At 39.1% G+C, this 15,119-nt stretch overlaps 1 protein-coding gene across 2 annotated transcripts in view; it reads right to left on the bottom strand.

Moving 5' to 3' along the window:
• Positions 1 to 15,119, bottom strand: part of cnksr1 (connector enhancer of kinase suppressor of Ras 1) — a 56,065-nt gene that overhangs the window by 30,664 nt on the left and 10,282 nt on the right. For both annotated transcript variants that reach the window (XM_036592921.1, XM_036592920.1), the window contains exons 3-4: positions 14,859 to 15,061; positions 11,414 to 11,498 (exon numbers count right to left, since the gene is read on the bottom strand). In XM_036592921.1, coding sequence (XP_036448814.1) covers positions 11,414 to 11,498; positions 14,859 to 15,061 — 288 coding nt within the window. The remainder of the gene's footprint in view (positions 1 to 11,413; positions 11,499 to 14,858; positions 15,062 to 15,119) is intronic.

A 15,119-nucleotide genomic window follows, 5' to 3' on the forward strand; every position in this document is an offset into this window, starting at 1 on the left:
GCACGCTATCAGCTGTGCCAGACATTGGCTGAAATATAAAATCTCATAATGCACAATATGGCATCTATTTACGAGGAAAGTCCCGCCCTTAAATATAAAGAGCCAATCAGCTTGCTGTTTAAGCCACAGCCCAGATAGCAAGCATATATCAGTCCGCTGCCTAGATTAAAATTATTTACTAAACTAATAAACTAAAACTTAACTTTTCTTAGCCAAGAAAACGCTGAGAAAAACACCAGAGGACCACCAGCTTCGCCATCAGTGGACCAACAGTGGTCTTGCCATAAGGGAAGTGGGACAAGACCCCTCATTTTGGAGATGTGCACAACTTGAAAAAACAGGCTTTTTGTGCATTACAGCCAAGGATAATGTCAAGGATAATGCTAGCCGGTGCCTCTCTCCTAGTTAGCGGTACATCAGCTTAGCTAGTGGGCTACAGACTCAAACACGACAATACAGATTTAGTTCAGACCAACTGGCGCTCTGCTGATTCACGTGTAGACAATAAAATATAATGTCTGAGAGGACAAATCTAAAGACTAGTGTTGGGAGGTACAGAAAGCTGAAATCAAACCTGTTCTGTGATGCTTGGAGCTGTAGTGTGCTGGGTTAAGCTATCGCTAGCATAGATAGCAGGCTAATCGTGCCACTCATCTCAGAAAAGCTCAGTTCTACCTTACTGATTCTCAGATAATGCATGTTTAGAGGATAAAGACTCATGTCTAAGAGGACAAAGTGGAATGACTGGTTTTGGACTGACAGAAATCTAAAAATGTAATTGATGTGTTTTGTTTTGGGCTGTAGCCTGCTGGGCTAAGCTAATGCTAGCGTAGGGTAAAAGTGTCACCCACCACATTACAGGCTTAAAGAAATGCAGACAAGACCACTGAGTGACTGAGTGAGTGAAGGAATGATTGAGTTACTGAGTGAGTGAATGAGTGATTGAGTTATTGTGTGAGTGAAGGAGTGACTGAGTTATTGTGTGAGTGAAGGAGTGATTGAGTTATTGTGTGAGTGAAGGAGTGATTGAGTTATTGTGTGAGTGAAGGAGTCATTAATTTATTGAGTGAGTGAGTGAATGAATGAGTGAGCGAGTGAGTGAATAATTGAGTGAGTTAGTGCGTGAGTGAGTGAATGAATGAGTGAGCGAGTGAGTGAATAATTGAGTGAATTAGTGCGTGAGTGAGTGATTGAGTCAGAGTGAATGAGTTACTGAGTGAGTTAGTGCGTGAGTGAGTGACTGAGTCAGAGTGAGTGAGTGATTGAGTTAGAGAGTGAGTAAAGTAATGATTGAGTGAGTTACTGAGTGAGTGAAGGAATGACTGAGTTACTAAGTGAGTAAATGAGTGATTGAGTTACTGAGTGAGTAAATGAGTGAGTTACTCAGTGAGTGAATGAGTGATTGAGTTACTGAGTAAATGAGTGATTGAGTTACTGAGTGAGTAAATGAGTGAGTTACTAAGTGAGTAAATGAGTGATTGAGTTACTGAGTGAGTGAAAGAGTGATTGAGATAAAGAGTGAGTAAAGTAATTGAGTGATTGAGTTAGTGAGTGAGTGATGAGTGATTGTTATTGAGTGAGTGAGTGAATGAGTGAGTTAGCGAATGAGTAAATCATTGCATGAGTGATTGAGTCAGAGTAAATGAGTGATTGAATTACTGAGTGAGTGAATGAATGATGGAGCTATTGTGTGAGTGAATGAGTGATTGAGTTATTGAGTTAGTGAATGAGTGAATGAGTTAGCGAGTGAGTAAATGTTTACATGAGTTAGTAAGTAAATCATTGAGTTAGTGAGTGTGTGATTGAATGAATAAGTTATTGAGTGAGTGAGAGTTAATAAATGAGTGATTAGGTGAATGAATGAGTTAGTGAGTGAATTAGTGAATGAATGAGTTAGTGAGTGAGTATATCATTGAGTGAGTTAGTGAGTGAGTGATTTAGTGAGTGAGTAAATCATTGAGTGAGTTAGTGAGTGAGTGAATTAATGATTGAGTGAGTGAGTCTTTGTGTGAGTGATTGAGTGATTGAGTTACAGTTAGTGAATTAATGATTGAGTGTATAGGTACTGAGTGAATGAGTGGCTGTGTTATTGAGTGAATAAATGAGTGAATGAGATAACGAGTGATTAAAATCATGTTAAACAATAAATTGAACCATATAAAGCTACAAAATGAGTGATAAGTTTATAGTCTATACATTTAAGTAGGATCTCTCTCTCTCTTGCCTCCTGCTGTTTATTATGGAGTTACATTAGCTGACCGTGTGTCTGGTCACCTCAGTATCAATAACATCCTCACCTGAGCTGGACTCCATAAAAAGCTGCTGCACATTCTGCCGGATCTGTTTACATCTTTCCATAAATACAACCACACTCACTCAGCACTGCACTAGAACTAAAACGGTCTCTAGAATACTAATGCCAATCAACAGAATCCTAGAACCAAATGAAGTTTGTTCTAGAACTGGATGTATATCTACAACTGGAGTGAGCTCGACAACTTTACCGTCTTACTAGCAGCCAACAGACCTCTGACTGGTAACTGTTAAAGAAACGCTAGTCAAATAGTTCTAGAGCTAGAGTTGGTTCTAAAACTTAGGTTGGTTCTAGAGTCCTAAAACCCAACTGGAGTTAACTCTAGAACATTGCTTGTTGTCCAGGTTCTACCAGAAGACAACCCAACTTTCTAACCAACAGAGGCTGGCTCTGGAAATGGTTCTAAAACTCCAGTGGCAAACACAATTCTAGACCCAACTGAACTTCTAGAATGCTAATGCTATTGAATGTTAGTGCTAGAACTCTAAACTCTGAAGTTTTACTAGCAGGAGCTAGAACTTGTTGTAGAGTTAGACAAGAAGACGACAGCTAGAGTTGTGAGAACCCAACTAAAGTTCTAGAACACTCATCCAAAGTGGACTTCACAGTCTAGAACTGCATTTGTGCAGAATTTGAGATTCAGGAGCTAAACGATCTGAACAGAAAAGCAGTTTAAGCCAGTAATACACAGACATAGCCCAGATGTTCTAGATAAAACAGAGCCGTTTGTGGACTTTGATCACCCTTAAGCATGTACTTGTTGAAAACACACCCTTATCTTAACCTCTAATGAGCAGTGTGATTTATTATGCATGACAAAATAATCAGAGAAGTGGGGACAGTGAAAAATCAATAACTCGGCGTCTGGTGAACCTAAATACTCGCTAAAACATCGTACATTAACCCATTAATGCCCACAATGGGTGTGTTTACATGCATTCAATAATCTGACAACTGCAGAAAATCAGTCATGAATCCAATCAACGTGTTTACATGCACTTGAGTAATCAGATAATGGGGAGCGCCAGGTCTACATGAGTCAGATAGTAATCAGATTTCTGCTTTGCAACCAGTCAATATGTTATGTAAAACTCAAACTTCATGAGCAGCTTTTTTAAAAAACGCTGCTTCACTTTACCTGAAAATATGAACAAACAACATCTAGACGATGAAAAAAAATCAAATCCTTCATTTCGTCAAGCATGTATTCAGTTTCAGCGTCGCTCCAAAAGAGTTTTGCTGTGTCCCGCAGCAACGCTGCTCGCTTATTTTTCAGTACCGCCATCTGTTTTCACACATGCACAGACTGAGAAATCCGAAAGAAATCAGAGTAAGAGGTTAAACGTGCATCAGGTCAATCTGACCTAGAATTGACCTCTTCAGATTTGTGGTCAGGTAGCTTCAGAGAACATATGGACCAAAGGATAATGAGCATTTGGAGTGAGGTCCAGAAATCTGATAAAGAGAGCTGGATTTTAAACTCTTACTCTGATTTCTTTCGGATTAAGTCTTCCACCCATTACAGATCATGGTTTACTTAATAGTAACTTCAATTGTTTTCACTTGTTTTTCCCAATTTCTCCCCAGTTTAGTTGTCTCCAATTCTACCCACTAGTTAGGACTCCCCCCATCACACAATACCACTAGCACTAGGAGGGCGAACCTCAGCACAGGCTTCCCCTGTGTCCTGTGAAGCTCCACAGTATCTTTTCGAACTGCGCAACATAATCGGACAGCTGAACACACTCGGAGGAGAACACTAACCGCCAGATCTGCTACGTCAGCTAACAGACGTCTGTGCTGACTAGCATTGCGCTGAGTGATGGGGGAGAAGGGGGGGCATCCTACCCACCCAGAGAGAGCGAGGACACGATATCCTGATGATAGGGCCAATGCTTAGATGACTGAGCCACTCGCGAGCAAGGTTAACCGGTCATTTTAAATCTAGTCTTTTGGTCACATAGGGTCAGTGATTGTTAAAAAATAACACAAAATCAAAATCTGGCTTGAAAGAAATGTATAAAATTTACATGCAATCAAAGAAATTTGATAATGTGCTTCTGTTAGATGTTCATCCAAACTACAATCTCAGAAATAAAGGTATTAAACTGTCACTGGGGCAGTACCCCTCTTGCCACTCAGTACTTTTAGTCAGGGAACAGAACTGTACCATAATCCATTGAAATGATATTTTCTAAGTTGTATTGACTCCACACACCCCATCTCGTGTCCATGAAAAGATACAAATACATACTTTTCACCTGGAAAAACTTATTTAAGGTTCACAACTGGACCTTAAAACCACTGTTGTACCTTTGAGGCAACATTTACACTGCTTGTACCTTGATGAACAAAAAATGTACCTGCACAGAACCTTTATTTCTAACAGTGTACAAAGTTTTGGTGCCTCTGGTCAAATTCCATGTTGTAGATGTTCTAAGTGTATATAAGTGAACACATCCTGAACTACTGCATACTTTAACACACAATCACTGTTTATTTGATGAACTTAACATACTGGGAAAAATACAGCATAAAAATGTGGCCTGTACAAAAGTTACGGCACATTTTATTCACATAGAAAATCAAAACAAAACATGTCATCTGCCAAGAGGTGTTCAGTGTATATTTTTGGCCGCACCTCCCGCTGTTACTGCAGACTGTTTATCTGCGTATGTGTGACTTCTCTCAGTAAAGTCTGCAGATCCTCAGTGAAGCCTTAAAACGGCTCAGTTAGCAAACCATAAACTTTTATACATTAAACCACCAAACACAGCTGTGAACTTTTACCCCACAAGAGATTTTACACACAAACACAGTTTGCAGGCGTGTAAAGGCTTCACACACACTCCACACAGTCACACACTTATGTAGATTAAAATTTGTTTACAATTTTAAAAACTTTACCTGATTATTTGATGAACTGCCCTCAAACCTGCAGCAGCTTTACTGACCTTAAAGCAGCTTCAAGATCTGATCTCTCTCTCTCTCTCTCTCTCTCTCTCTCTCTCATAGAGGTCCTCGCTCTCTCTCTCTTTTCACTTTCAGCTCCTGTACTTCCTCTTTATTTCTAAACAAGACCTGTTATCTTCTAAACTCTACACTCATCTTTCACCTCTTCTCCTTCCCCTTTACAGCTCTCTCTATCTCTCTCTCTCTCTCTCTGTCCACCTCTCTTTCTTTTCTTTTTCTCTTACTCTCCTTCCTCTTTGCTCTTGCTCTCTTTTCTCTCTCTCACTCCGCTTTCTCTCTCCTTTTTATCTTAGTTTTTCTCTGCTCTCTCTCTCTTTCTCTCTGCACTATTTCTCTATTTTCTCTCTCTTTATAGCTTTCCTCCCTCGGTTTACATGAACATTTACATCACTCTCCCTTTTTCTTCTTTCTCTCCTTTCTCTCTCTCTTTCTCTCTCTCTGAAATAGAGAAAGCTATCACCTGATTTCTGACCGCTGTGCCTCTGGTATAAACTCCCTCCCTCCCTCTCTCTCTCTCTTCTCTCTCTTCTCTCTCTCCTCTCTCTTCTCTCTCTCTTCTCTCTCTCTCACACACACACACACACACACACACACACACACACACACACACACACACACCACTAGATAATAATTGTTTTTATCTGTGTTTGTGTCTCTGAGCCCCTGAGATATAGGACACGTCTTCTCTTCCCTTCTTTATTTTCAACAGAAAACCTGATTCACTTTCTTTAGCTCCTCACTGACCTGCCAGCCTAATAAGCTACTTCATCCACTTACAGCCAACTCTAGAACCGGCTGTGGGTAGCTTTAGAACTCCCTTTGACCCTCTCAGCACTGAGTCTTGATCTTCTGTGCAACGTGACCAAGTGAAATGAACCCACACCCTCCAAACGGTTCCACAAACCACCCAAACTCGTTCCCAGCTCCAGTGTCTCAGCTCCTCAGCTCAGGCTCTGCTCAAACAGCACAACAGCAACATCTGAGCAATAACACCTTCATCTGCACACTTACAAAAGAGGGTTCTTAAAGGGGTCTTTAGTAAACACAATGATACTATAAGGAACCATGAACACTCAAAGAACCATTTGCATGCTTAAAAGGTTCTTTGCATTGTGAAATGGTTCTTCAGATTGGTGGAGAATGTCTTGCATATGATTCTATAAAGAACCTTTTTGAAAAGGGTTCTATCTAGCACCAAAAAGGGTTCTGCTATTCTTACAAGCTTGACATCTAAACAATAGCAGAACCGTTTTTGGTTGTTTAAAAAAAAAAATAAATAATCTACAACACATTGACCATCAATCTAAAGAACCATTTCACTATACAAAGAACCACTTGAGCATACGTATATACTAGGTTCTAGTTTTCTGCTAACAGAAATTAGAATTGAATGGAATTCATTCTAGAACTGTCATGTGTTGGTTCTTGAGTCCTGTTGACCATTGACAGGACTTGAGAACCATACAGAGTTCTACTGACAGAAATAGAAGTCTAAAACTAAACCCAGAGATCTTCTTTCGGTTGGTTCTAGAGTCCCTTTGGCAGGCAACAGAACTCTAGAAGCAGCTGGAGTTCTAGAGCGCTCCACTATGTGGGCTACGGACTCTTCATTTGAGTAGAAACAGAGATTTGAGAGGTGAGCTGACTAATAAAAATGATTTGTACGGTTTAAAGTGACCCAGCAAACACCAGCGTTCTAGCACTGTTAACCGGCTTCATATTGTTCTAGAATAAGATCTAAGAACCAAATGAACTTGTGTGCATTAAGGCCAGATTGATACATACACTCTTTAAAAAGATGATTCTTCAGTAAAGACAATGGTTCGAATGCTTAAATGGTTCTTTGCACGGTGAAATCGTTTTTCAGATTGATAGAGAATGTCTTGTATATGGTTCTATATAGAACCTTTTTTTGAAAATAGTTGCAGGTGGCACCAAAAAGGGTTACAAGCTTGACATTGTGACAGTAGCAGAACCTTTTTTGGTGCTATACAGAACCATTTTCAAAACCATTTTTTGTATAGAACCATATACACATCAATTTGAATAACCTTTTTACTATGCAAAGAACCATTTAAGCATGCAAATTATTCTGTATAGAATATAGCTCTAAGAAGAACCACTGACTTTACTAAAGAACTCTTCAAGAACCTTCTTTTTAAGGGGGTGGGACAGAACTCTGGAGCCACCTCTCCGTCCTAGAACTCCCTTAGGTTCTAGTGTTCTGCAAACAAATTACAACCAAATGGAATTTGTTCTAGAAGTAGAGTGGGTTGGTTCTGGAGATCTGCTGACAGTCAGCAGGACTTTCGAAAAGGTTCTATAGAGAACCATATATAACACATTCTGCATCAATCTGACAAACCATTTCACCATGACAAAAAAACATTCAAGCTTGCAAATGTTTCTTTGAGTGTTCATGGTTCTATATAGAACCACTGTTTTTACTAAAGAACTTTTTAAAGAGTGTATGTATCAATCAGGCCGTAATGCACACTAGTTCATTTGGTTCTTAGTTCTTATTCTGGAATAATATGAAGCCAGTTAACAGTGCTTTCAAAAAGGTTCTATAGAGAACCATATATAACACATTCTCCATCAACCTGAAGAATGATTTCACCATGCAAAGAACCATATAAGCATGTAAATGCAAATCTGCTCTCTAGTGTTTGTTGGCTCTACAGCACTTTTATTACAGTCTCCGTTTTTGGCTAATATGCTGAAATGTTACGAGGGCGGTGACCACAGACACAAAATCAGAACCGATTGGTCAGTGTTGAAGGCTGCTGGACAGCAGTGAATGGTGAATGACATCACAAGGCCACCTGTGTCCCAACACCTGTCCAGCACAGGTGCTGATCTAAAGGTCAGCAGGAGAATCTGAGTGTTTGAGAACGCAAAATGATTCATACAGTGACCCCCACAGTTCTCTGACCGTCTCACACATCCACACAGAGCGATATTTAGAAGGTCAGGTCTCACGCTCCTCACTGAGACTGACCTTTTCACTAAATCTCCATGGAACGGCTCTGAAAACTGACATTTCTGCCTCCTGATGGATTCATTAAACCATCTCTTTGTTTCTTCACTCACTGTCCATCTTATCAGCTCCACTGACCATATAGTTTCACTTTGTAGTTCTACAGTTACAGACTGTAGTCCATCTGTTTCTCTGAATACTTTGTTACCCTGTTCTTCAATGGTCAGGACCCCCACAAGACCCCTACAGAGCAGGTACTATTTGGGCGGTTGGTCATTGTCGCTGCTGGACTGAGAACCAAAAATATCCAGCCAGCAGCATCCTGTGGGCAGCGTCCTGTGGGCAGCGTCCTGTGGGCAGCGTCCTGTGGGCAGCGTCCTGTGGGCACTGATGAAGGACTAGAGGATGACCAACACAAACTGTGCAGCACCAGATGAGCTACCGTCTCTGACTTTATATCTACAAGGTGGATCAGCTAGGTAGGAGTGTCTAATAGAGTGGACAGTGAGTGGACACAGTGTTTAAAAACCCCAGGTCCTTCTATTGTTACAGGCCTGACATCGTAACAATAGAAGAACCCGTTTTGGTGCTATATAGAACCCTTTTCAAAAAGGTGGTTCTATTTAGATCCATTTACAGCACATTCTCCATCAGTCTGAAGAACAATTTTATAGTTCTGCCTAAAACAGTAAAACATCAGAGATCAGTATTTTGTTTATTTAATTTCTAGTCAAAACAGCCACTAATTTTTAGGGGAAGATTAGATATAAAATCATCCACTTCCATACTGAAGGAGAAAGTCAGAGTGAAAAAAATGATACAGAGAAAATGGGGCTCCTAACAACCACCTGGAAAACCTGGCAGACACCAACACTGTCCCATCAGATAAACAGCACTTTAAGTTTTCATCTTTGAGAGAGAGGAGAAAATCAAGCTGCTCCAGATCTGAAAACATCCACAGGTGTTTCTGTCCATCCTTCCACTGTGAGAAGATGACTCAGCGATGTGGGTCTGAAAGGATGTGTAGCTGTCAAGAAGAACCTCACTGAGAAAAGGAGACACATCAAACAAAGAAGCTGAACAATGGACCGACCACCCCAGAGTCCAGACCTGTTAAATATGTTTATCGTTTTTTTCTGTCTCTGAAAGATGGCTGTTTCCACTGGAAAATAAATAAATGAAGGGAGCCGTCTGACACCCTGAGACTGTTACACATTGTGCTCTCTCTCTCTCTCTCTCTCTCTCTCATTTCCACACTTTCCTTCCTCCTCTGAGTTGTTTAGTGTTTTTTTCTTTCAGAATGAACACTGACTCAGTCTCTCTATTCTGCATCTCTCTTCACGTCTAAACACACTCTGATTCAGCTCGCACACACACACACACTTTGAGTGTGTTCCGCCTCTAAAGCATTCCAGCACACACACACACACACACACACACACACACACACACACACACTATAATTCTCAAGAAAATTGACCTGGCGAGGACACACCTCAACAACGTACACACACACACACACACACACACACACACACACACACACACACACACAGACAATGTACACACACACATGCTGATGCACTGATTATGAAGATAACAGAACAGGTTTGAGTGATTTGTATCTGAATGCATGTGTGTGTGTACAAGTCAAAGTGTGCTTAAAAGTCACAGCATGAGTCCACAAAAGATAAGAGAGAAAGCACAAAAGCGAGAGAGAATGTGAGAGAGAGAAAGACAGAGATAGAGAGAGAGAGAGAGAGAGAGAGAGAGAGAGAGAGAGAGAGAGAGATATATTTCAAGCATATTTGCTATTTTACTACAAGTAAAGAATACTGTTACTTACGGTCTGTGTTCTAATCCAGTGCGATCTCTGTGTGCATGTCTGCGTTTTGTGTTTAAAGAATTGTATCCCCTTCCTCCCTCTGCCCCACTTATCCGCCCATTCTTCTGTTACCTCCCTCCATCCAGGAACAAACCATTTTCACCCAACGCTCCTCACATTACTCTCTCTATCTCTACCCCCTCTCTCTCTCTCTCTCTCTCTCTCAAGACAGAGGAGTCACTGAGGTGGAGTCCACACGTCCATGCTTCAACACAATATGGGTAACCCAGTTTAAAAAGACATAAAGCCAGGCCAAACATCCACCTAACATTCAGGACAAACATCCACCTAACATTTAGGCCAACATCTACCTAACGTTCCAGCCAAACATCAACCTAACATTCAGGCCAAACATCCACCTAATATTCAGGACATCCACCTAACATTCAGGCAAAACATCCACCTAACATTCAGGACATCCACCTAACGTTCCAGCCAAACATCCACCTAACATTCAGCTCAAACATCCACCTAATATTCAGGACATCCACCAAACATTCAGGCCAAACATCCACCTAACATTCAGGACATCAACCTAACATTCAGGCCAAACATCAACCTAACATTCAGCTCAACCATCCACCAAACATTCAGGACATCCACCCAACATTCAGGCCAGACATCCACCAAACATTCAGGCCAAACATTCACCTAACATTTAGGCCAACATCCACCTAATGTTCCAGCCAAACATCACCCTAACATTCAGGACAAACATCCACCTAACATTCAGCTCAAACATCCACCTAACATTCAGCTCAAACATCCACTAAACATTCAGGCCAAACATCCACCAAGCATTCAGGCCAAAAATCCAGCTAACATTCAGGACATCCACCTAACATTCAGGACATCCACCCAACATTCAAGCCAAACATCCACCTAACATTCAGGACATCAACCCAACATTCAGGCAAAACATCCACCAAACATTCAAGCCAAACATCAACCTAACATTCAGCTCAAATATCTACCAAACATTCAGGCCAAACATCCACCTATCGTTCCAGCCAAACATCCACCTAAGATTCAGGCCAACATCCACCTAACATTCAGGCCAAACATCCACCTAACATTCAGGCCAACATCCACCTAACATTCAGGCCAAACATCCACCTAACATTCAGGCCAAACATCCACCTAACATTCAGGCCAACATCCACCTAACATTCAGCTCAAACATCCACCTAACATTCAGACATCCAAACATCCTGTAGCTACAGAAGGAAAAAAGCAGGAGAGATTTGAAACCAACACTGACCTTATGGACAGTGGAACCTAGATCCATACACAGAGCATTGACGTTCTTGCTGGAACTGTGTCCCGTAAACTGTGTACACTGATACCTGTACAACACAAATACAGAGACAATAAGTTATAATAGACCACAATAAATACAGTTCAACCTTAACCCCGTTAATTTTGTAAGTCTGCCCTAAAATAGTACAAACACTTCATGTAGTCAGTCAAGTCAAACCTGCTAGAACTTTTTGGTTCTAAAAGCATTCTCAGAATATTATGCATGTTCTATGAAAGTTTTCAGCAGGAAGTTTTTCTTCTTGTTCCCACAATGTTCTTCTAGGTAAGTTTATAACTTTCTCTCAAAAAAAATCATCATGTAACATAATCCGTGGCCCTGACAACATCCGTAAAACATTCTCTGATCTTCAGTTAAAATGTTAAAACGTCTTAGTTAACATTTAACTTTTTAGAAACAATGATAAACATCCTTAAAACGTTCTTGGAACATTAGATTAAAAGGGTTTCTTTAAAACGTTATTAGAACTTGTAGATAACGTTAGCCAAAACTGCCTGCTAGCTGGGAAATACAATGTTTGATGATGATGAAGTAAAAGAGACATTAAAATCTCATAAACATTTCAAAATCAACCTCTACCCTTCAGAGTTTTCTACAAAATGATATTATATTATTACAGAACAAGAAAACAAGTAACTGTAAACAAGTTAACAAGAAACTGGTACTGTTGGTGACATTATCCAAATAAAATGAATGCAAAAATTAAATAAAAAGATCATTAAAAAGAGCAGATTTCAATCAAAATAATGCAATACTGAGTGAACGATCACAACCAGACAGCATGTGTAACCCGAATCTGTTCCTGTACCTGTCTGAGACCACCAGAGAAAACTAAAGCACTTTTAATCCTGCTCTCTGATTTCTGAGAAGCACTTAACTGCTACACTGTCTGTTCTCATGACCTGAGCCCAAAGACTCGCTTTAATGGGAGCACAAACACTGCATGTGACCGAGAGACTGATTTCACTTGTGTAACACTTCAACAAGAAAAAGGAGCACTGAATCTCATGATGTGTGAAAGATGGCATTAATTAGTCTTTCATTTTTTATGCCTTTCATCTCTCTCTATATGAGCCAGCTCATTAAATCATTCAATCAATTTTAATATTTACTACTATGGTACGTAGTACAAAGTTTATTATTATGCAGCACATCCCCAAAAACGCAACAGGAGAACACAAAAACATTGGGCCTCATTCTCCAATATCCTCCTATGTAGCTCTAAACGTGTTCTTGAGAAAGATCCTAAGAAAAATTCTGTGTCAGATTCATGACGTGTTCTTAAAGCGCAGAACTGTTCTCACTTTTGTGCTCTTGAGTACATGTAGATTCTCTTCTCTGTTAGAAATAAAGGTTCTGTGCAGGTACATTTTTTCGTTCATCAAGGTACAAACAATATAAAATGTTCCCTCAAAGTTACAACAGTCATTTTAAGGTCCAGTTGTGAACCTTAAATAAGTTTTTCCCAGGTGAAAAGTACAGATTTGTACCTTTTCATAACCAAATGTTTTAAAACAGAACAATAAAATAAAAGCCTGGAGACGAGATGGGGTGTGTGGAGTCAATACAACTTAGAAAGTATCATTTCAATGGAATATGGGACAGTTATGTTCCCTGACTAAAGGTACTGAGATGTACCTTTGAGAGTCCCACCCCAGTGACAAGAGGGGAACTGCCCCAGTGACAGTTTAATACCTTTTTTTCTGAGAGTGTACTAAAAACTAATCCCAAATAAGAAGACATTGGTGAATGTCAGAATCTTCGTAAAAACTGCGGAAGTGGGTTTTAAGAAGAAATCTCTTCTTAAGAATGGTTGGTGAATGAGGACCATTCTTAACTATCAATATAAAATAACAGAACAAGATTTTATTCCAAGTCATTGTGGGCCGTTTCCATTGGTCTGTTTGTCATGAAATGTTCATACAGTATAAAAAGCAACTGGCATTTTCAAATTATGTAAAAAAAAATTGTAATTATTAAAATGGATAGATAGGAGGTTTCACTCTGACAGTGACAGTATGCTACTGTTCAAAAGTTTAGAATCACTGTTTTTAATAATATAAAAGCAATTTTGTTGTAGATACATGTATAAAATGACTGATATCATGAGACTGGGTTTAATGAAACAATTTATAGGAAACTGTAAAAATGAAGGAATAAAGTTATAATATTTCAAGATAAAAACTCATACAGTATAATATTTCAAGAATAAATTCATTATATTTTGAGAAAAAAGTTGTAATTTTTGAGATTAAAAGCAGTACAGTATGATATTTCAAGAATAACGGCATAATATTTTGAGAAGAAAGTTGTAATATTTAAAGAATACAGTCGTACGGTATGATATTGAAAATAAAGTCATAATATTTTGAGAAAAAGAAGTCGTATGGTTTGATATTTCGAGAATAAAGTCGCGATATTTGAGAATAAAGTCGTACAGTACGATATTTGAGAATAAAGTCGTACAGTACGATATTTTGAGAATAAAGTTATATGGTATGATATTTCGAGAATAAAGTTGTAATATTTTGAGACAAAAAATGATATGGTATCATATTTCGAGAATAAAATCATAATATTTTGAGGATAAAGTCGTAATATTTAGAGATAAAAAGTTGTACGGTATAATATTTTGAAAATAAAGTCGTAATAATTTGAGATAAAAAAACGTACAGTATAAAATTTTAAGAATAAAGTCATAATATTTTGAGAAAAAAGTCATATGGTATGATATTTCGAGAATAAAGTCATAAAACTTCGAGAAAAAAAGTCATACTATTGGTAGTTAGCCTTTGAAGAGGGTGTGTAGTTTCACAGGAGACAATGAGAATAATAATCAAAATGATCGATCCTGAAGGAGATCCTCAAAATATTGCAAGTTTATTTTTCTAACTTTACAATTTTATTCTATTTATTCAGACTTCATTCTCAAAATATTATGAATTTGTTCTCAAAATGTCATACCGTTTGATTTTTTTATCTCGAAATATTACAACTTTATTCTCGAAGTGTATTATTACAGTGTCCCTAAAATGCTGTCGTGTGATTCAATGTGCTTTACATAAATAAAAGCAAAAAGCACATCAAAAGACAAAAAAGGAAAAGAAATATTTACGATGCCTCATTTTCTGAAAGTGGTGATCAAATCTGTCTGATCAAATAGCTATTTACAGTAATTTGGTGACAAGAAATTACCACGAATAAATCATGGCAGTTTATTATTTAATAACTTTTACTTTTTCGGTCATATTGTCTTTTTGTTCCCAAAACACACTGTAAATGAAACAGTATGTGTACAGTACAAGTGTTTGAACAGTAGTGTATATATACCCACACTGTAACTGCATACTGTGTATTATATAAGCTGCAGTGTGTGCTGTATGTTTACCTCTGTAGCATGTAGAACAGGGCCTTCGCCGCAGTGATGATCTCCACCACCGCCTGCAGTACCGCAGTGGGCAGCTGGGTGGTGCTCTGTCCGTCATACGTGTTTATCCGCCAGCGGCTCTGAACATTCATCTGCAGAGAGTGAGCCACTGCTCTCAACTTCTCTGTTACACTGCGCAGAGTCTCCCCACACACACTGTACGTCTGCAAACACACACACACACACATAAACATACACATACACATAAACACACTCTGTACG

This window comes from Colossoma macropomum, unplaced genomic scaffold (genome assembly GCF_904425465.1).
Source record: "Colossoma macropomum unplaced genomic scaffold, Colossoma_macropomum, whole genome shotgun sequence".
In the NCBI taxonomy this organism is placed as follows: domain Eukaryota; kingdom Metazoa; phylum Chordata; class Actinopteri; order Characiformes; family Serrasalmidae; genus Colossoma; species Colossoma macropomum.